Genomic DNA, 23,799 nt, shown 5'->3' with positions numbered 1-23,799 from the left:
AAGCACCTTCATTTTCAGGATCAGTGGGGGTCCCAGAGGTCAGACTTCCAACTATCATAAAGTGATGGCATATACTAGCTATGTGCCATCACTTTATATGATGGGAGGAACTCCTTAATTGTGTTTTAAAGTTGTATTACAATATAAATATTATATTCTAGTAGAAAGTTGGTCCAACGACAGCGACTGCAATACATATATATGTGCCAAATATTGCACCAAAATCACTGTGTGCACCAAACATTGCACCAAATTTTGACACAACAGAACTGAGCATGCTCACTGGGAGCTTTATGACTGGCTGATACCTGACTATATATAGGACAATTTTTGCTGCACCACAGGGCGAGTGCAGGGTGTTATGCAGTAAGTTGGAAGTGCTGCTGGAGATTTACTGAAGAACAGTGCAATAGTCAACAGAGGAGCTGCTGCCTATGAGAGAGAAAATGCAGCAGGAGCACAGAGCCTGGATGTGAAACGGAGAGTGCAGAGAGTGCTTTGTGCCATAACTGGAGACTATGCCCAGATCCATAAAGACAAAGAGAGTCTGTGCTGCAGTCCCAACCAAGTGGAAGTAACTTGAGTGCAAGAGAGTTCAGTGGTGGAGTTGTGCTTCTGACCCGGACAAGCCAAAGTCTGTAGTAGTGACGGCTTCCATCAAATGGAACTGTAAGTGAGGCTGACCTCAATCCACATACTAGGTGTGCACACCGATACTAACACAAACAGTCAGCAGGCCAGTTGCAGAAGGTAGAGTTGTGCCAAAGTGCCCAATTGTTTAGTGAGCCTTAAATAACAAAGATATTCAAGCAGGTCTCCCGTGCTGTGTTTCTAATAGACCATGTTAACAGTAGTAGAGTGTTAACACCTAAAGAAGGACTTTGTGGTAAGTTACATCATCTGTATTTCTGTACAATGGGACTGATCTCCACAAAACATTATTGAAATTGTTCTTCAGCTATTATTGTTATTTCGTATTGTACTCAAAGTGTTATTATCCCTCGGGTCTAGTGAACCGCAGCTAGCACCAAGTTATTTAAAGGTAAATGTCAAATTGATAAACTATTAATGTTATCTTGTCATTGTTAATTTTTTGTGTTCCAGTAAATACTGTAAACCTTGGTTACTCCATCTGCTGCATCGTGTCTTGAATTCTGTGTCACTATACCACCACCAGCCACATCATTTTAGCTGGATTTCTGGCAAATTTAGCTTAGTAAATGTACGCCACTGTTTTTAGTGCCTTTCATACTGCTTTATAGACTTTAATGTGCATATGGCTGAACAACTTTAATGTACATATAGCTGTATTGGCGACCTTCTAGAGGGAAAATTAATGAACCCGATTTTTACTCCTATTAACTTTAATGAAAATCAGAATTGGCCACCCTGAATCACAATGATTTTGGTGAAATCGATCCGATTATTCCACTAACCACTCATCATTATTGAAAATCTCTGATTGCTGTCAGAGAATGGAAAGATTCTTGTTCACATCCAGAAGCTAATCATGTCCAACTAACACAGTAGCCAGGATCAGTAGAGTGTATCAAAGCTTTCCATGATATAAGGACATATTTTTGCAAGCCCTTAGATATAAAAACTGTGAGGAACTGATGCATAAAGCACATTAAAATGTTATATAACTCTTTTTATTATAAAGTGATTAGACATTACTTACATAAAACAGGAAAGCTCTTTAAGGACATATTCTATGTCCCTAGATTACACTGCATGTATCTGATGACAGATGTATCATAATATATGAAGAGCTTCAGGTTATAGTCTCTATTATATAAGTACATCATTAGCAGTCTTCTAACAAAATATTTTCATTAGAAGTAATTTAATTCCTTAATATATAAAGTGGCTCCGAACTGCAGAGTTACATTTTATCTATAATGACAATCGTACATGTAGCTTTCTGGAGGGAGACTCCGGCCCCACCGAGTTCTTTATGCTTTATAATGTTTTCTGAAGTGCATTCATAGTTTTCGATTGTTTGCAATATGCATTCAAGTCTTTATAATGTATATGTATGTCTATAAATATACTTAAAGGGATTTTGTCACTTTGTACTATTGATGGCCTAACCTTAGGATAGGTCATCAAAAGCAGATTGGCCGGGACTCCCCATTAGAGATCCCTGCCGATCAGCTGATTCCTGCTGAATACTACTACAAGATGAACTCAAAAGTTCTCTTCAATCATTAACTGTAGTGAGTTTCCCTTTAACATTGCAGGCTCAAGCACAGTCTTTACCACACTAGTTTCTCAGCATTGTAGTGTACAATATTGTTGTGGCGCATGGACCTGTAATGGCTGCAACATGGTGGTCATGAAAAGTTGCAGTTGATTGTAAGTTTTGAGAAATACAATACCATCACGCATCAGTCACAGTCCAATGGAAATTAGTAGGGTTTTCTAATAACTAACATTAAGGGAATATCAATTAAATCTGTCATTAATGTTTCATTGGTCAGGTTCTGACCATTGGGACCTCCAGCGATGCCTAGAATGAAAGCACAGCAGCCTCTTTAACTTTCATCCCACACAAAACCACTCTTCACACTTTGTTGTATTGCCAGATATGGCACCTAATCACGGGTAGTGATGTGTCAGAGACGAGCTCAAGGATTTATGGCCTTTGTTCAAAACATTGGTCAGAGTCCCAGACGTCCCAACCCCACTGATCATTTTATTAACTGTATATCCTATCCAAATTAAATGAAACATAAGTTGTCGGAATATTTTTAAGGTAAGTGCTTTAATGACCTTTATCGGAATGTGTTTTGAATAAAGAACGACATATTAATTGAAGGGCTTGAAGGTCAGTGCCCTATTAGGCAATGCATTACTCAGTACTGAGATTACTACTGCATAAACAACTTTACATATTGCATCTAATAAAACTCATGATTAACAGTCATTGATCAACTCTGAGGTTATAGTATTATTTCCTGTTTTGGAAACTTACTGGTTGAGGTACATGTCCTGTAAAAGGTTGATACCCGAATTGAGGAACACCTGCAATAAAGCACATAACAAGTATGATTCTTTGGGCTGATGTTTCTGACCAATCGGATTGCCATGTTTACGTCAGGATGGTTGGCACACATGCATAAAGGCTCAGAAGACTTGCAGTTCCTTAAAGTTCTGGCGCCTGCCAGTACTTATTTAACATATAGCAGTCACTGCTACATACAGTTCCTCAGGGTTCACAACGCACAGGGACTCCATCACTATCCCCCAACCGGGATGTCTAGAGGGTGTCCTCCGCTGTCAGACTTGTGACGGGCCCAAGTGCCTGATGGCTGCTGAAACGGCCTCTTACTCTGGCTGTCAGCCAACTTCCACACCCTGAGTGTGGTAGGTACTGCCACTTTTATGTTGCTTCCTCCCACACCCACAAGTGTTTTTTCTCATTTCAAGTATCACAATGGCTGTCTACAGCCCCCTACAGGTCATTCTGTATACTACTCTTCTACAGTATGTATATATTCAAAGTGACTATCTACTTTTGATTAATATTGGCTGTAAAATCTAGTATCTTTTTTATAATATTATATGTCTTCATTGCTGTTTTCGCCTACTTTACACTTTGCTTTTATTGTGCGCAGCAGACTGCTGCTGATTGACCTTATGATTTTTTTATTCTAGTTCTGGTGCTTGTGAGAAACTAGGGCAGCCAGGTTTATAATGCATAAATATTCATACATCCTATTAACATATGAATACATAATGCTTGCATTGGATATTTGTGAGTTTTGTACAGGTCTACACAGATAGAAAATTATTAATCAGACATGAAGTTCACTTGCAACAGGACCCCATTATCCCTTTAGAGTTTGTTAACATGGTGAAATCCAATGCAGATTTTCTGTGCCGATTCTCTGTAAACTGCGGCAGAAATCCGTGGCTGAGCTGCAGATTGTATACGAGCAGATCTGTATGTGGAATTTCCAATGCAGATTTGGCGAATCTGTGTCAAGAAGTGACGCCTCTTGCTTTTTTTGCACACAGATTTAAAATACGCACGTGCAAAACATCTGTAGTGCAGATTGCCATTGAAAGTAATGAGATGGGGATTTTCTGAGGAATTAGCATGGATTATGCGTCAAATATGTGGCAAAATTCCACCAAATGAACTTACCTTTAAAGTACTAACAGGCCGCACCAACTACAGTATGTGGTGAGTTGAAGAGTCTACACTAGCTCAGGAGTCATGGAATTGCAGCAAAGAGCATCTTCGGCTCTGTCCATGTATTAAATAAATAAATTATATAAATATATAATGGATTTACCTGATTAGCTCGGATGTCCTATAAAAACCTGGCCCTTCTATTTCCACCTTGTGTGATTATTGTGCTTTTGTCTTAGTCTAGATCAGTGTTTCCCAAACTCCAGTTGTTACGACCCCCCAACATGTCAAGTTTGCCGGATTTCTATAGTATTGTACTGGGGATGTAATAATTGTCAGTTTCGCAGACATTACCACAGGTGTACTCTCTATAGGATATCCTAAAAACATGACCATCGGGGGGGGGGGGGTAGTGAGGACTGAAATTGTGGAAATACTGGTCTAGATCATACTGCCCATCTCCCATCCTCCTAGGAAGCTGCTACTATTGTCTGTGTACTGGCCATTGGCTAAGTATTGACTATTCTTCCGTCTAAGGGAGCATTCACACAGCGTTTAACACATTGTGTGGTTCCGGTTGGGGGTTCTGTCACAACAGCAAAACTGTGCTGGAAGTCCCAAATGCAAACAAACAGAGCCATTCGCTTGTTTTGTGAAACGGACAACCCTTTGGTATCCGGTTAACAAAGTTTCTGTTTGCTTCTGTTTTATTTGGAGTATAGAATAATGTAGTCGACTACGCTATTCTGTACTCCAAATAAAACGGAAATTAATGGAAACCTTGTTAAACTAACTCCAAAGGGGTGTCCATTTCAAGTGAATGGCTCTGTTCTTTTCTGTCCGGGTGTCCCATCATAGTTCTGCTTTGTGCAGCTGTTAAAGGGAACCACATAATGTGTTACAAAGTGCTGTGTGAATACTCCCTTACGCTAACCAACAAAGCTGTGTATACCAAACTGATTACTGACCATACTTGTCTATTCCCTCCACTTCTGATACTTATGTACTAAACTCTGGCTTGTCCCTAACCTCTGCCTGTCACAGTAAGTGAACCCTTATCTTGGCCATTTCAAAATGTGGAAAGCAATGTTAGACTTCACAACTGCCCTAAGGAAAAATACTCCCATTCCTCGCTCAAAAAAACCCAACCCCACATACAGCTATATCAACGCAAAAGCGATCAGAATACGATAAGGCAAAATTAGGAAACAAATACTTACGCTATTAATGGGTTAAAGACTAGAGATGAGCGAGCATACTCGCTAAGGGCAATTGCTCGATTGAGCATTGCCCTTAGCGAGTACCTGCCCACTCGGGAGCAAAGATTTGGCTGCCAGCGGCGGGCGGGGAGCGGCGTAGGAGATCGGGGAGGAACAGAGGGGAGATCTTTCTCTCCCTCTCCCCCCGCTCCGACCTGCTCATGGCCACAACTCACCTGTCACCCGCGCCGGCAGCCGAACCTTTTCTTCCGAGCGGGGAGATACTCGCTAAGGACAATGCTTGATTGAGTAATTGTCCTTAGCGAGTATGCTCGCTCATCTCTATTAAAGACCCTTTTTTAAGCGATATGGAAATTTACCTTGGAAATATGCAGGTTGAAATCTAGTGCTATATCCCTGTATGACAAAAAGAACGTGTGTATTAATGAATGTACATGCTGATACATATAATTCATACTATATTGTTGTACATGGTTGTCATACCATAGGGGCTGATGGTAACGGTTCTGGATAAACCCTTCTGGGTTGACTTTGCATGTTTGGGGTGCTCATGGCTGGCCCAGATACTGAATGAGAAAATAGAAGGAATTACTTGGACATGTGAAGAATTATGTCGTGAGCAAGTAAAAGAGTAGCGTTCCAGTGCCATGGGGTCCCAGCAGTTGGACCCTGAGCAATCTGACTTCTATTATTTATCCTATCAATTGGTGATAAATTTCAGTAATGAAAAAAACGCTTTGATTGCATTAAGTCTACTTCATAGCATGGCCAAATATTTAGAACACAAGCAGACCTTCAGAAGAATTCATAGTCTGAAATATGTGAACCACTTTGAACATACCTTTGGAACTTAAAAATACAGTGACTTAGAACCGCTTATAATATCTGCTCTAATCATGGATACGCACAAGACTGTCCTAATGCGCCAAAGTGTGTATGTTTTATTTCCATAAGTCTGGTTTAACCCATTAAAGACCAAGTGCCGTAAATATATAGTGCTTGGTCCTGGGCTTTAATCCTGACCGATAGTAAATATATGCATCAGGATTAAAGTTCCTGCTCCTACAATCAAACAGGAACAGGTCAGATTCTCAGCTGTCAGACACATTTGTAACCACTTCTGCCTTCTCTTTCGTAGGCTACAATGAGCACTACATAGAGAATGCAGGAAGCGGCACTGACGTGATCACCGATGACCCCTGGGATGTCAGAGCTGTAGGGTTTTAGCAGACCCCTGACCAGGTCTGTCACACGAGGAGGATGTTTCCCCCTAACTGGGACTTCTATGGATGCTCTAGTTACAGTGAAAAAGTGTGAAATAATAAAAAAAAACTGTGTGAATGCCCTCCATTCCCCAGAAGTCTTATATGATGTCACGGGGTCATTAGATGTAAAAAAGAAAAAAGTTACGAAACTTAGTTAAAAAACTTGCAGAATAAAATAAAAATATATATGAAAAAAAGGAAATGGTCCACCGCTATCTAGAAGCAAATAATAACACTACAAGACAACATAATATTGTGTCTTCATTCCATTCTCTTATTAACCCCTTCTCACCATGCAATGTAATAATATGTTGCAATAAGTGTATTATACCTGCGAACGAGCATGGTGCTTTTTGAAGTGATATAGATATTTACCTGGGTAATATATGTATTTAGACCTGCTGTTAGAACCCTGGAGATGACACAAAGAATATATATGCACATTAAGAATGTTAATGATCATACGTACATATACAAACATCACTGTATAAATGTACTGTGTATGCTGAGAATAACATTGCTGTCATACCATAGCTCCTTGCGGGTAACCTTGTGGTAAAGGTTTTGGATGTTCCCCTTTAGGCTGACTTTGCATTTTTGGATAGCGTATTTCAGGCACAGACTCTGGGTGACAAAGAATATAAAGAATTACATGAAGAATTAAGCCGTCTATACTGTGAAAGTGGTTTTGCAACTATTAACATTTATGACTTATTTGCATGGTAGGTGACAAATGTTAGATTGGTCTGTATCTGAATGCTGGGATCCCCATGATCACTAGAATAGGGACCCCCCCCCCCCCCCCATCTGCCAGTTCTGCCCCAGTGTGGTCAAACACAGAAAGAGTTCCCCGTTCTAGCTATCTCAGTGACCACAGCAGTCTGATGCCCACTCATCTAATTTTTATCACCCATCACATGGATACATAATAATTATTAATGGTAAGAATATCTCCTTAATGGTTTAATGGCTATTTACCCAGTAATGCAGATGGTCTTTCAGTAACATTCATAGTCTTAAATCTGTGAACCATTTCCGACATATCTTTAGTATTTAAAGACGCTGTGTTATCTGTATTCGATTTATCTGTTGTCTTACGAGAAGACACAGAGGAGTCCTTAGGAACAGAAAATGCAATATCATTTATTAGCCAGTATCCTGCACAGAAATAACATTTATTAATAATCATTGATAAATATACTTATAAACGTGTTTGATATGTGCCATTAGTTGACATAATCCACCAGTATTAGACATGTGGCACTAAAGAAAAGATCATTTGTAAAGTGCTGTGCATTATATGTTGGCGCCATATGAAGATTATTATTAGTATGTGACAGTGCTGTCATTGGTTTATAAAATTACATTCATTGATTCGCTTAAGACAATTATTACTGAATGGCTTTCAAGTAAGTTTCAGTAAGGCAATGTATGTCATGGTCAACTGTGCAGTGGATTGAGTTTTAGTAGCTTTAGTAGTTCTTGTGTGCTTGCATTCTCACAGCATATATATATATATATATATATATACACCCACACATACTGGTATATATGCTGTGAGAATGCAAACATGCAAGACGTAATAAAGCTAATAAAGATCAATCCAATTACATTTTTGCTGCTTTGCCTACAGCAAACTGGAGACACATAACTATAGAGAGAATTCCCAGTGTTACGTTGTGCTGCTGGGACCTGTAGTACTAGGGTTTCTAGCAGCACAGCCCACAGGTGGTGAATGATTGTGCTAGCTGGGTGTGGTGATCTCCTGCTAGCAATCCCCTGGGTCTTTGCTCACATATAAACCCAGCTCCTGTTCAGTGCCTGTCTGGTGTCCAGGGTGAGCAGTTATGAGCATGGGTGAGCATGTTATGTCTGTGTTGCAGCTTGCTGTGTGACTGGTGTCCAGTGTTTGGCAAGTGGCCAGACATTAGGTGTGGATAGTCCTGTAGGGGGTATATGGTGTGAACAGTGTCAAGTTCTGTATGTCTGAGCAGGTGGCTAGACACGAGGAGTGAATTGTCCTGTTCAATGTGATTGAGTGTCTGGCATGCTAACCCTGATGTGTTGCGGTGTTAACTGTGACCGGTACTGCTCTACTCCTGGTTAGTGTAAGGACTAGGGGTATAGCCAGGAGCTGTGAAGTGGCCTGCTAGCTTCCACATTTTGATCAAAATGTCAACTAATACCTGGTATTTATATATAGCTTACTATCTGCTATTAGTGGTTGCATTTTAGCTGCTGTATGCTGTGTTTTCTGGCTCTGTGTTCTGTCCCTGTGATGTGGCATGTGTATGTATCCTGTTCTGGTGTGTGGTTCTTAGGAGCAGCTAGGGCCCAGATCAGAAGACCGCTGGGCCGCCTTTATTGGGGCGATGTCCCCGCTTAGGTAGGGCCATGTTATCCTCCCTGTAGCACAGGGTCAGTTAGAAAGTCCAATTGACAATTGCGTGAAAAAAAACGCAGCGATATAGAGAGAAAAAACATGTAAGAAAAACGCAAGTGTGCAGGAGCCCTTACAGTAGGAAATCCTACTGTTTGTCTCTAAAATAGGACCTAGCTGCATTAAAAACAAAATACAATACATCACCTAACAGGCGCTATCCGCTCTGCCACACTTCTCCTCGCAGATCCCTGAAACACTTGCTTGTAGGTTTCACCCAGTGCTTCCTGGTTAGGGGGTTTATAAGTCTCGCCTCCAGAAAGCAGTGGCTCTGATTGGCTGAGCCGTGGCACTCGAGAACCAATCACTGCAGTGCTCGATGAAATAATTCCAGCCATTCAAAGCCACTACAAGCAAGTGTCCCGGGGACAAGCGTTGAGAAGTGCGACTGAGCAGACAGCGCCTGCTACGTGATGTATTGTGTTTATTTTTTTAAATGCAGCTACGGCTTATTTTCAGGGTAGGTCTTATATTGCAATCCCCCAAAAAAGAAAGCACAGCGATATCGCACAGAACACAGATGTGATATTGTTGGAATTTTCTGACACCGATATCGCTGTTGCCCGTGTGAAAGAGGTCCTAAAATGCTACTGTCATAAGATAATGACACTTTCAGTAATGGTAATTCTAAAAGGCTCATACAGGGTAAAAGCAGAAGTACTCTTTGCAAGTATTTTAACCCTTTATGAGCACTTTACAAAAACTTACTACAACAGGAACACTGCCCACCAATAGACATCTGAAGTATACTCACCATCATGTCCTGCACTTGACTTACTGCTTGTTTAATAATACATTTGTACGCAGCGAAGAAAACCTCCCATTCGTTACAACATTCTGTTAGTGGGAGAAAACAGCGAAAATATAAAATTCCTCTTGGAATGGCAGATTTATTGCAGGCAAATGAAATTCTGTTGCATACATTGGCATGTAGTTGTTTCTGTATCCTGCACATGAATTTCTGCAAACCCCACTCAGGTGACAAGGACAGTCACAGAAAAAGAAGAATCTCCTACATGTGAACACACCCCAGTTCTTTTCCTTAGTGATGTAACACAATATACGGTACTTCTGAACAATTTTGTATGGAAAAATATGTGCAGGATGTATCCAAGGTAGAGCAGGTGCGTTAACCTTGTCTCTGGGACAAGAAAGTTTAATTTGGACCTTTACAATCAGGCCTCATTCACATGAGCGATGCGTCTTTCAGCTGGCCGCATTGCGGGTGAAAAACGCATGGACGGGGAAAAAGCCGTGAACAAGTCGGCCATTCACAGGGCCAGGAGGGGCATATATATGCTACAGCCCAGCATAAATAGTTCTACTGGCTCAATAGAGTCAGCTGACATGTTTAGCAGTGCTAGCCGCTGCTTAACTCCTTCCCTCTCCCTATTGCCGGCAGCTCTCACAGAAGCCTATGGGAGCCGCCAGCTGATTGCGGCCGAAAGATAGAGCAAGACCTATCTTTTCTGGCCACGTCAAAATATCAGGTGGCTCATTTGGCTGCGATGTGGCTGAAAATCGGCCATCTGAGCAAATACTTTGGAATCCTATGCTTCAGATAGTCACTATAGCTGCAATAAAACGCCTGTGTAAATAAGGCCTTAAGTAGAGTACATTTAAGTCCTGGCAAACACTCTTAAAAGGGGTTCTCTGAGATTCTGTTAGACGTATTTTTCTATTGGCCATTGATGGCCATGTTGCTGGAAATAAATTAGCTTCCCAAATGACTTTTATTTAATATGTGCTCGGTGTAATGAAATAACAGGTCCGCCATGGCTGGCTATGGCTACGTGAAAATACTCCAAGCACACACATGATTTCCACTCTCCTCCCTCCTCTACTTATAGAAGTCCATTTTCACTTGTAATAGATCCTAAAAATATAGTGCCAACCATATTGCATCACTCTGTGAGGCTGGATTAACACGAACGTATATCGGCTCGATTTTCACGCCGAGCCGATATACGTCATCCTCATCTGCAGGAGGAGAGGATGGAAGAGCCAAGAGCAGTTACTCTTTTTTTGCTCTTTTTGTTTTTGTCTGAGCTGTCTAGTCTTGTTTGCTGTGGGGGATCTGCATCCAGCCCCTCTGGTGTAATACCCCTCCACAGCTTGTATGCGTCCAGCCCTAGGTGTGAGTGTTTTTATCTAATCCTAATAAAGAAATATAAATTTACTAAATCTAGTCTGTGAAGGGCCTCAAAATCGATATATAGACTTTTCCTGCAACTCTGTGAAATGGTCCAGAACCTAAGTCTAGAATCTTTGTGCATCTAGAATCCATAAAACATGGAAATTGGATCTAGACTCACCTAGAACAAAGTAATCTGTACCTAGAATCAGGAGCCTAAATCTAGACCCTAGAACTCGAGTCTAGAACCTGGTAACTTATCTAGACTGTGAATCTAGAACTTGAATCTACAACCTGTGTTAAACAGCACCATCTGTCCAGTGGTATCAATGCAAATAAACCACCATTACACTGTAGTCCTCTACATAGACCTCTATGCTCCCTGATGGTGTTAGAGTGACTATACTCTATTCAAAATCTGGCACCCTCTCAAGAGCAAAAGGGCAAGGTTTGGGTCAAACCATCAATAGGACGGCAGTGATAAATAGACCAGTTACCTGTCCTAAGTACACTGTTTATCTACAGGTTTTTCTTTCACTTTTTTCCTATATATTCTCCTATTACACGAGGGGTGACATTTATTCTGGTGGACAGCTCTGTTTTATTAATCCTACCACTAAGCCTTTGAATTTTCATAGCAACTACTGGCTGTAGAAGTAGGATTAGGGTGGTATTTGGTCATTATTTTTCTTATATGTTTGCCCTGAGCTGTACTTGTGTTAGTTGATTTTAATTAAAAGTTAAGTTTTAGGGATCATATCAGTGAATAACTGCTTTATTTTAGGCTCATTTCACCATGCAGTTTCCCGGATACAAAAACAACATGGTTTATAGTAAGTGTAGTCCGTAGTCCAATTATTACTGCTTATCAAGTGTTACTCACCAGAGAAGGGAGGCCTCTTGTGCTTGTCCATATCCCAGCAGCATTTAGTAAATTCAATAGCCTCATTTAAATATTTCACTGACATCTCATTTTCCAATTCCTCAAGAGACGGACGCTGGCCACGAGGGACAAGTTCACGTATCAAGACAGATTTGTCAACTGACAGAGAGGAGATACTAATGAGTAATGAGAGTACCTACCATTAGATGAGTAAAACAGTCTGTAGGCTGTAAACCTGTGTTAGATCTAGTGTAGCCATAAGTACTGGGTCTAATCTGCACTTTTTCCTTCCCACAGTTAGTTTCTGGCTGGCCAAATGAAATTATGGACAGCTTGATTCCATTCTTGCTCATAGAGGGGGTGCCATGAGTGGGAGATTCATCTCTATGATGTCCACATACCCTTATAGGACATATGGACAGGGGTTGTCTTCATGAGACAAGCCCTTTATTTCTAACGTAAGTGCGGGTGAAAAAGGTTATCAAATGTAACTTAAATTTGGATGACATTTATTAATAAAACACAATTCAGAGAACAAAAGTAAAAATATGTGCAGGATGTCACCCGGCTACTTTCTGAATATATACAGTAGCTGTTTATTCAGATCTGTAGATCCATAGTAATGTGTGACATTCTTGCAGAATAAGCCACTTTTAGTGTCAGGTCTCCTTTACATGGGTGATGCATTTTTCGGCCGGTCGCATCATGGCCAAAAAACGCATGAACAAGAGAAAGCCGCGACTAAGTCGCAGCTAAATCTCATGTTTTCTCATCCAGTCACTTGGCTGGGTGCGGCATATAGACACTACAGCTCCTAATTCCTTCGGGCAGCATAAATCCTTCAACTGGCACAATAGAGCCAGCTGACATGGTTTAGCAGCCCTAGCCGCTGCTAAACTCCCTCTCCCTCCCTTTGCCAGCAGTTTCCATAGGCTTCTATGGGAGCTGCCGGCTGATCATGGCCAAAAGATACAGCAAAACCTATCTTTTTTGGACGCATGTAAAATCAGCTGCCAAATTCGGCCACGGACGTGCTATTTTTTTCGGCCAGCCGATTTCACAAGGCTAAAGAGCGCACATGTGAATTAATGCATTGGAATGCAATGCTTCAGATAGTCACAATTTTCGGCCAATGTTTTATCACGGCAAACTAGCAGCGATAAAACACTCGTGTAAATAAAACCTCAGTAAGTAATTTTTTTTTTTTATTGAAACATTACATTGACTTCTATCCAAAGGTTAGGAGCAATAAACCTAAATGTCACTGCTTATAATAGTGCAGCTTATTAACCAGGGAAAAAAGAGACTTGGGCCCCTTGCACATGGGTGGAAATTCCGCAGCCGGATTTCCTGCAGAATTTCAGCCCAAGCCCGCCTGCATAGGATTGCATTACAGAACGCAATCCTATGCAGACGGACGTTATTTGTCCGCGTGAAAACACACGCGGAAAACAAATGTTCTATTTCTATGCGGGTCTCGTAGAGGCCCGCAGAAAAACGTCACTCCCGATGCACCGGCTCCACTCTGCGCTGGCTGGGCCGCAGCTGGCACATCACAGAGCAGATGCAGAAGAAGGTGAGCCGCACTGGTCACTGCAGGGACGCAGGTCAGATCCTGCTGCGAGCATTCTTGCAGCGGGATCCGACCCGGCCGTCTGCAGGTGGCCTAAAGGTGCATTTACACCACAAAGATGATCGCTCAAAAGATGGCTTTTGAGCCATCATTTTGCATAAACTACTACTTGGTACTAATAACAGGAGATATTCTTTCCAAAGAAAAGAAGGATACCGATGTTTGACGTGCAGAAAAGGAACATGCCTTGCTTCATTAGATTTGTGCCGTTACATCTTCCAGTAAAAACAGACAAGAACGCGTTTCTGCTCCTACTGTAGCCTTGATCGCCATGTTCCTTTTCTGCACATCAAACATCAGTATCTTTCGTTTCTTTGGAAAGAATATCTCCTGTTGTCTGTTTCCACTTGGGTCTGGGCGGTGGAGGTGAGTTCATGGAGGAAACCTTGCTGGAGCCAAGACAACATGTAGTGGGATCAAGGTAGAGAGCAAAATTTTTTCTATTATGCAATTGTACTTGGTACTAATGCCTATTAGTAACAATTAGTACCATGTGAGCCGCCAGGAGCTGTATTCAGGGAACAGACCACCCTCTGTTCCTTCATTACATTCCCTTTGATCTGCACAGGGCTGACAGCTGAGAACAGCTGAGACAATGCAATCGGCTGTAATCAGGGCTCTCCGGGCAGAACACAGCAAGCGGTCCTGCATCAGGCAGAGCACAAAAAATTCATTCTCCGGCAGAACAGTGAAAGATGGGCACATTTACACCCAACGATTAACACTCAAAAGATGGATTTTGAGCGAATTTTGAGTGATAATCGTTGTGTCTAAATGGGCCTTAAAAGGTAACTTTGATTGGTAAATTAAAATGTATATTATCCCCCTGAGTTGATTTAATACAATGTTTTAGGCACAGCTATACCTAAAAGCAGCCTGACATTCAGACCTCTCACATCAGCTGGCTGATGTCTATCCTGGATCATATCCAGTCAAGGTTTAGTTGCTGGAGCGCACTAGCACGCTACAACATTGCCTATATTAGGGTGCTTTCACACCTGAGTTAGGGCTCAGGTCAGAGTTTCCATCTCTCTGCTCAGTCTGTTGTATCAGTGTTCCAGTCAAAAAAATTAAAGCAAAACTGAATGGAAGCAGACTGACAGCAAACTGAAAGGCTTCAATTTTTTTCGAAAACCCACTAAAATCAATGTGGAAAAAACTGATCAGCTCATTTCAGTTTTCAAAATCTGAACAGAGAGACGGAAACCCTGAGCTAAGGCCGCTTTCAGATGGCCGTGAAAATCGCACAAGAAGGGATATGCACAAATCTCGCACAAACATGAACCCCTTTCTTTTGAATGGGGTCATATACATGAGTGATTTTCACTGTGTAAACCCTGGACTTGATATCATCCCATAGGTAGTAGTTCGATAAAAAAAGGGGGATGTCCTATCTTTGGGTGTTCCCTTGGCCATTGTTCTCAATGGGACTGGAAACAGATAGCACCGCGTGCAATGGGAGGTTCCCCCTTGAAAACAATGGGACACACATGTCGATCGCAACTGGGAGGCGTTTTTGACACAAGCGCGATCGGGGGCCAGGTTTTTTCAATTTGTGTAGCGTTTTCTTATCAGCCTAGTGGCACCGATGTCAGCCACTTGCCTTTAAGTGATGAAGATAGAACCATTGATGAAATCTAATAGTGAGATATAAACACGGAGCGTTGTAAAAAGGAGAAACACATTTTTTATGTTGATTTAGTAGTAGGAGCAGGAGCAATTTTGGGTCCTCGAAAGTGATAAAGGGCAGAGCTCAGTGTATAGGGGGCCACATAGACTTATAGTGCCTTTCAACCAATGTCTAATATAGGCAAGCTATTATGTGAGAGAACTGAATGTGAGCTTGCCTTTAGTTATAGCTGTGTATAAAACATTAGATTAAATCAACTAAGTGGAATATTATACATTCTAATTTACCAATAAAGGTTACATTTTGGTCTTTTTTCTGGGTTAATCAGCCTATTCTCTGAGAGGCAAATATCTCAAATAAAACTTATTTTTCACTCAAAATGTAGAAATGCAGCTGCTATAAGTTGCTCAGATATGTAAAGGTTTCTGGAGGTTAGCAGACATATCCGAGATAAAGTAGTAATTTTAAGGGAAGAGATTTTTCTGTACTCCCTCCTAGTAACTCCATTGAAGAATATCAATCATTTGCTACTCAGTAGAACTGACTTCTGACAGGACAGGACCTTGCATTCAACTATGTAGTTATACTGTACTTTAGGTTTAGTATCTCTTCAAGAAACCCTCTCATTAAAGTGCCTCTTATATTAGATATTATTACCAGGATATGGATTTTGTCCTCTAAGAACCACTGCACATAAGATGGCGAAGCTAAAAGGAAAAAAATATATATATTAATAGGAATATTGAACTTAGCACACTGTAAGGGTGCATTCCCACGAACGTATATTGGCTCGGTTTTCACGCGGAGCCGATATACGTTGTCCTCGTGTGCAGGGGGGGGGAGGATGGAAGAGCCAGGAGCAGGAGCTGTGCTCCCGCCCCCTCTCTGCCTCCTCTCCGCCCCTCTGCACTATTTGCAATGGGGAGAGGTGGGGCGGGGGCGGGGCTAATTCTCGGAACTTAGCCCCGCCCTACCTCCTTTCATTGCAAATAGTGCAGAGGGGTGGAGAGGAGGCAGAGAGGGGGCAGGAGCTCAGTTCCTGCTCCTGGCTCTTCCATCCTCCCCCCCCCTGCACAAAGGACGACGTATATCGGCTTGGCGTAAAAACCGAGCCGATATACATTCGTGGGAATGCAGCCTAAGGGTGCATTCACGCGAACATATATCGGCTCGGTTTTCACGCCGAGCCGATATATGTTGTCTCTCTCTCTGCAGGGAGGGGGAGGATGGAAGAGCCAGAAGCAGGAACTGAGCTCCCGCCCCCTCTCTGCCTCCTCTCCACCCCTCTGCACTATTTGCAATGAGAGGAGGTGGGATGCGGGCAGGGCTAAGGGCCGCAAATTAGCCCCGCCCTGTCCCGCCTCTCCCCATTGCAAATAGTGCAGAGGGGCGGAGAGGAGGCAGAGAGGGGGCAGGAGCTCAGTTCCTGCTCCTGGCTCTTCCATCCTCCCCCCCCTGCACACGAGGACGACGTATATCGGCTCAGTGTGAAAACCGAGCCGATATACGTTCGTGTGAATGCACCCTTAAAGGAATGCATGATCAGAAAATTGCATATTAATTAAATCAGGTTTTTATCCTGAAAATATATTTTTAAGAGTAGGTACAGTAGGCCTACAATAGGCCTGTGGCTAACTTGTCAGCTCAGCCGTATGACTAGGATAGAACCAGCACAGTCATCTCAATTGAGGTTGGGGGATCTGATAACAGCTTTGTTGAACTTTGGAGGTCTAAATAAGTCGGCTAATAACACTATAAATATGGCACTGTCCATACAGGCAATACAAGAAAAAGTGTGCTCCTCCAATATGGCTGCCTCCAGAAAAAGGCTTAAAAATAAGAAAATATATAGCTACAACTAAAATGAAAAAAAAAATAAAAATAACCAATTGATTTTTTTTCTTCAGCAAACGTACATCTAATTAATTAAACCAAAATTGAACACAGGAGACATTTTCTTCAAATAAAAACAACCAAACTGCTATTATTAGGAAGCAATTAAGACACAGAGCTAATTCTTCTTTTTTTTTTTACTTTTTTCTATTTTTTTTCTAGTCATGCCAGTGATTGAAAAATAACATTTTGTATTTAGTGTGAAATTATTATATTGAGTAAAAAAAAGGAATAAAAATACTTTTTTAGGTGGTTCTGTGTAGACAGATTCAGATGCAAAATTGTCCTACATCAACTGGCTTCAATTACAGGGTGATCCAAGGGTATGAAGGCACCTGAATGGGAACACCATTCTATGTGTGGCATGTTGCTAAGGGAAAGGGGGCAAATCTGTGAGGCGCGGTGACCAACACAGTGGCCATTTTAAAGGCAACCATCTTGGAACCAAGTCGATATTTTCAAATAGGAACGGGTGCTTGTGACATATGTATCTGATAGAGAATTTGATGAGGAATCCAAATCCTAAGGAATCAAAAATCTGTGCTTAAGAGTAACATACCTTCATTCATTATTATCAATTTTCCCTTTGTTACAGATACAGATATGACTGCATTATTAACAAGTTAGAAGAAGACAGAGATTGTGGTGATCTCCAGGGATTGCAGTACCTGAGTCATTGCAGTGGATTTCAATGCTCAGCATCCAACAGACCACCCATCTGCCATGGCACAGTTGGAAAATTGCTTGCCAAGTTTCGCCAGATTCTTTGTTGGACCTGACAAAAAACTGATGGAACAAAACTGACACAAACAAAGCAACAACAATGGCTGTCCTGCCATCCTTCTGCAAAAGTCCACATCGTATCATCCGGCGTCTGTCACAAGAGAGCAGGGTGAGTGGAACCACCATCAGGTCAATACTGGCTACACACAAAAGGCACCCCATACAAGATCCTCAATGAGGATGATTCTAATCACCGTGTTGAATTTGCAGAATGGGAGTTACGGCAATTGCAACAGGACCCACATTGCACAAAGATGGTAATGTTCAGTGAGGAAGCAAATTTAAACATGAACAAACATCACTTTCGCTACTTGCCTGACACAAACCCGCACTGGACAGATCCCTCCAAGATGGTTGGGGCACAGAAAGTCATAGTGTGGTGCGGTATGTGGGGTATGAAGATAGTAGGTCTATTCTTCATCGAATGTAACTTTACTGCTGCCAAGTATCTGCAATTGTTACATGATGAGTAGAGATGAGCGAGCATACTCGATAAGGCAAACTACTCGATCGAGTAGTGCCTTATTCGAGTACCTGCCCGCTCGTCTCTAAAGATTCAGGTGCCGACAGGGGGCGGGGAGCGGCGGGGGAGAGCGGGGAGGAACCGAAGGGAGATCTCTCTCTCCCTTTCTCCCCGCCGCAACTCACCTGTCACCCGCGCTGGCAGCCGAATCTTTGGAGACGAGTGGGCAGGTACTTGAATAGGGCACTACTCGATCGAGTAGTTTGCCTTATCGAGTATGCTTGCTCATCTCCAATGATTAGGTTTTCCCGCCACTGCAATGAAGATGGGACATTCCCAGTGTTCTTCCAACAGGACACGATATCCACAAGTTTTTGGATTAGCAGTTTCCGGGGAAGTGGAATGGCCCCTGTGCTCACTGAATCTCACCCCTTTGACTTCTACCTATGGGATGATATCAAGTCCAGGGTTTACATAGTGAAAATCCAGAGTGTAGCGCACATGCAACAATGGATCACAGACGCCTGTGCAAGCATTTCTGTTAAGGCATTGCTATCAATGCATTATGAATGGGAGAAGAGGATAGCCTTGATGATTCAAAACAGCGGGAAATACATCAAGCGTATGCTGGGGTGGATCATCGTTGTGTTCCATGTCATTTAAAAATTGTTAGTAACTTTGGCAGGAAACAAGACATAATATTTAGGCATAGATTTGGATTCCTCATCAAATTCTCTATCAGATAGACATGTCACATACAACCCTTCCCATTTGGTTCCAAGATGGTGGCTTTTACAATGGCTGCCATGTTGGAAACCGCCCTTCTCAGATTTACCTCCTTCTGCTCATCAACATACCACCCTGTACATGAAATCTGAACATCTCCCCTACATTTTTTGTATAAAACAGCCTAGTTCACTCACGGTTTGAACTATGATGGATAGGTGTAGCTGCAGATATGCAGTCCCTGAGTTTCTATACTTTAAACATTGAATGGCTGTGATTGGCTAACGCAGCGCCAGCTTTCATTGGCTGACGCCGCCTGAGTTAGCCAATCACAGCATTAGCTTTCTGGAGGCGGGGATTTCAAGCCCCGCATCCAGAAAGCAATGCTCTGTTGGCGAGGAGGAGGGAGCGACAGCCTGCAGCAGAACGCCATGGGAGGTGAGTATTGTTTTTTTTTCTCTACTGCTTATACCCGGCGTATAAGACGACCCCCAACTTTGGAGAAGATTCTCCAGGGTTAAAAGGTCGTCTTATATGCCGGTATTTACATATATTTTGTATTAGGTTTTCTTGTTTTGTTTTGCCATCTATTAGTCATGTTAATTATAATTGTTTTTTCTTATGTCTTGTACTAAAACCCTTTTTATATGTACTGTACCTGAAACTACAGGCACTGTAAAATAATAATACATTAGTATTCTATTTGCATAGCTATCTCCTTCCAAAAAACCAAACAGACCTGTTTAATCAATTAAATCTAGTTAAAGGGAGGGGCATATTTTCACACTTTCCCACAGAATCATTCTATAGAAGCCCATGCAGCAGCCGATGTATTCCAGCCCAAAAGATAGTTCCAGGACTATCTCTTGGGCCCGACGTAAAAGCACCCGGTGGTATATTTGCCCAGCCGGGCGCTTTTATGTCACGGGAATACAACCATGTGATCTGATGCATTGGAATCCAATGCATCAGATCATAGTTTATATCGTCCGACCGTGTTCATGGGAACAAAGCCTTAGGCCTCATGTCCATGGCTAAAATAACATTTAAAATCTGCAGCGTTTTTCCCGCAGCGTGATCCGCGCCCCATAGGGATGCATTGGACACCCGCAGGTAGTTAAATACCTGCGGATGTCATTTTTCCCTTCAGGCGCGGATTGCGTCTGCGGGAAAAAACCCGCGGCATGCTCCATTTTAGTGCTGGTCTCTCGCGGGGACGGCTTCCGCAGGCTTCTATTGAAGCCTATGGAAGCCGTCCGGATCCGTTGAACACCCGTACCTGAATTTTTGTTCTCCGGCACGGTAGCGCGGGAGAGCAGGAGTTCAAAAAGAAAATGGAGTGCCCGATGCATGCGTGCGGCACGCTGCCGGCGTGCCGAGCACATCCGCTGGGCTGAAGAAAGAGATCCAGCTGCAACGGAGGGAAGATCCGCAGCGTCCGGACAGGTGAGTTTAATCTTATTTTCAGCCTCATGTCCCCGGGAAAGGAGGGACCCGCTGCGGGATTCCGCATGGAGAATCCGCGGCGGGACTGATTTTTCCCGTGGACATGAGGCCTTAGTGATCCTTTAAAGGGAAATGTGAGCATGGAGCTAGGCACAAGGACTGTGCGAAGTTTGGGCATGACATGATTTGAACAGGAAGGGATTTAGTGTGTTGGGGAAGGTGGTGTGATCAGGAGGTGAAGTGGTAGTGAAGGATGTGATAGGTGGGTTTCATTTACTGGGAATTTGGTGGGAGCTATAGCTGGGGGAGAGGTGTAACATAAAGCTTCTGGGCCCCAGTGCAAAATCTGTCATGGGGCTCCCAACTATAAGGTATTAGTATAAGTACTGGGCTCCCTGTATGGAAAAGAGAAGCCTTATGGGCCCTCTAAGGCTCGTGGGCCCAAGTGCAACTGCATCCTCTGCATCCCTTATAGTTACGCCCCTGGCTGGGGGTTTGTAAGCGGGTTGGGTATGGTTGCCATCTTGTGTGGTAGGGAAAAGTAGTCTCACCCTCTCTCCTTGAATGGCCTCTTCAAACGCAACGATTGTAGCTCAAAATGCACTCAAAGGAACAAAAGTGAACGATTATCTAAATGCGAGCTAACGACTGAATAACTAACAAGAATTGTGCGCTTGTCGTCAGTCGTTTCAGCCCGTATAACAATTATCATTGACTCGCTCACTTCTCATTCAGTTTTAACGCATAGAATGTGAATCACTGAACGAGAAGTGAATGATTCTCAGTGATGATCTGTTGTCTAAACAGGCTGAGCAAGTGTGAATGAGTTAGTGGTGACATCAATCATTCGTTCACTCATTTAAAAGAGAATCGGCTCATGTAAAAGGGGCATGAGTTTTGTTTTTTTTGTATTAGGGGTCACTTCTGTGGCATTCAGGGAGCAGGGACAGAGGTAGATTATTTTATTCTTTATATGCATGCAAAGATGATAAAATCTGTCTGCTGTTTTGTAATTCTACCTACATTGTAATGATTCGCTATTTCACATACAAGTGTTCATTTCAATTTTATAAATTTATAGCAAATTAAAAAAAAAAAACAGGCTGAATGGAGCCTGCAATAATTCAGAATATAGACGGATACATTTATGCATTCTAAGTACGGATGAGTGCCCCAGCCTAACCGCGGGTCTTCTGACCAGAACTCTACGCGTTGACACCTGGATACTTGTCCATATTGCAGAACCATAAATGTGGTCGTAATACATTGCTTGGCAACTAGCCTTGTATGATAGCACAGAGCCAAGAGCAAGACCGCCCCAGGCCTGTACTAGGATAATGACTTGTATTTAAAAGTTAAGGCCTCCTACTAGGACTAAAGAAAAACATTTTTTAAATAATACACAAATGTTTATTCTTTAATTAAACATAAGAATATACCTATATGGTATCTTCATAACCATAACAGCCTTAGTAATAATGTTAAAGGGGTATTATGGGGAGACTTTTTTTTTTTAACTGGCTCTGTGTTCAGTAGTAACATAACAGATTACATACACCCCTTCCCCTCTCCCCTGACGCTTTTGTTCACTATGTGCCCAATCACCTTTGGGCGCAGCTAATCACCGGATGAAGGTAGCCAGTCACTGGCTCCCTGCATCTGGAAGTGAATACAAACGGGAAAGGGACATATGTCAGAAACACTATCTTTTCCCCTTAGGGAGAGCACCTAGATGGTGAGTGAGGAGACTTATGAGGCCATTCATGCTCCTCTGGGTAATATGCAAATAAGGGAGATGGAACAATACCTCCACAGTGCCACCAACTGGAAGGTAGCATTCCTTCAAATCAGTGTTAGACTCTTTAGACTAGCCTTGTAACAATGACTGGGAATTTAAAGCAATGACACCATTGAAAGTGGCGGGGAAGTGGGGAAGGTGAGTATGTTTTCTTTTTTGTTACTACTGCACACTGAGCCAGTTGGGGAAAAAATGTTTTCCCAGATAATCCCTTTAAACACATTCTTAATGGTAAATGTTAACAAAAAGAAAATAATTGAAGAATCTCTTTTGGTATGCTAAAAATATAAATTATTGTTAATTTACCTGTAAACATCAGTTGCTGTGCTCGGCTGGTACCCTTCTTGAAATGCTTCAGGTGGCATATACTCAAGAGTACCCCCAACCCCTTCACCATCTTCAGATGCACAGACAGCGGAGTAACATGTATACTTGGACAAGCCAAAGTCTGTGATCTGAAATGGTAGCCAAAAACTGAAGGTTTTAACAACATTACACTGAACATGACTATTTTTTCTTTTATTCAGTCTTTTTCTACACACAATTATCGGTTTTCTTCAGAGTTAACAGATGTCTATAATACCAAAGGGAAAAACCCCAAGTAGCTTGAGATCATCTGATGTATGTAAATAAGATCATTCTTTTCTATTAAATAAATCCTCCTGTCTTGGTTCTGTTTTCCACAGAACCAGTAGCATCAAAGTCATTTAGTTTGAGCTTAGTAGAGCTACATATACTTTTCAAGTACTTTGAGATTACAGTAAAAGCCATTTTACACACAAAGATAATATTTCAAATGACTGAAAGCTTGAAAGATTTAGCGATGTATTTATATAAAGTATTAATAGCCATTAACACTTTATCATCTTTATTTGCATGTAAAAGGACCTCCAGGAGCTGTTTGCAAAGCCCAGTGCGTGTTTATAAACACTCCCAGCTGTGTAAACAGCTGCCAGACATTCCATTGTTCTCCTCATGGCTAGTATAAATATGCCGCGGGGACAACATCCTGCAGTCTTTTGAAAGATGAGCGAAATACATTCAAATGTAATGTATTTGCTCAGTCTTTCAGCGGCTAAATGATGATGGATTTTAAGTGAACCAAAATCCATCGTTCAAACGAAAAGTACGTGATGCCCGGGTTTATATGTAACGAATATCACTCATTTTCGGCCATTTGGATGAATTTTGAGTGATAATTGTTGTATGTAAAAGGACCTTTACTAACAACCATATATAAAAGAAAGACATGCCTTATCAGACTGGTCCACCAGAGGATTGGATGATTCTCTTGTGGGCTCTGGGCAGCTGTTTTGTGGCTTGTGGGTTAGAGGAGCCTTGGAC

General features: G+C 42.1%; 1 protein-coding gene across 1 annotated transcript in view; it reads right to left on the bottom strand.

Moving 5' to 3' along the window:
• The window catches only part of RIPK3 (receptor interacting serine/threonine kinase 3), a 38,983-nt gene that overhangs the window by 9,838 nt on the left and 5,346 nt on the right, over positions 1-23,799 (bottom strand). Inside the window, exons 4-13 of the mRNA XM_066603695.1 lie at positions 22,762-22,910; positions 16,004-16,053; positions 12,084-12,242; positions 9,821-9,903; positions 7,605-7,743; positions 7,156-7,250; positions 7,002-7,038; positions 5,845-5,927; positions 5,721-5,757; positions 2,978-3,027 (exon numbers count right to left, since the gene is read on the bottom strand). Of these exons, the coding sequence (XP_066459792.1) occupies positions 2,978-3,027; positions 5,721-5,757; positions 5,845-5,927; positions 7,002-7,038; positions 7,156-7,250; positions 7,605-7,743; positions 9,821-9,903; positions 12,084-12,242; positions 16,004-16,053; positions 22,762-22,910 (882 nt within the window). The remainder of the gene's footprint in view (positions 1-2,977; positions 3,028-5,720; positions 5,758-5,844; positions 5,928-7,001; positions 7,039-7,155; positions 7,251-7,604; positions 7,744-9,820; positions 9,904-12,083; positions 12,243-16,003; positions 16,054-22,761; positions 22,911-23,799) is intronic.

Source organism: Eleutherodactylus coqui, chromosome 5, assembly GCF_035609145.1.
Source record: "Eleutherodactylus coqui strain aEleCoq1 chromosome 5, aEleCoq1.hap1, whole genome shotgun sequence".
Lineage (NCBI taxonomy): Eukaryota > Metazoa > Chordata > Amphibia > Anura > Eleutherodactylidae > Eleutherodactylus > Eleutherodactylus coqui.
Note: the sequence above shows the minus strand (reverse complement) of the source record. Positions and strands in the feature narration are given on the sequence as shown.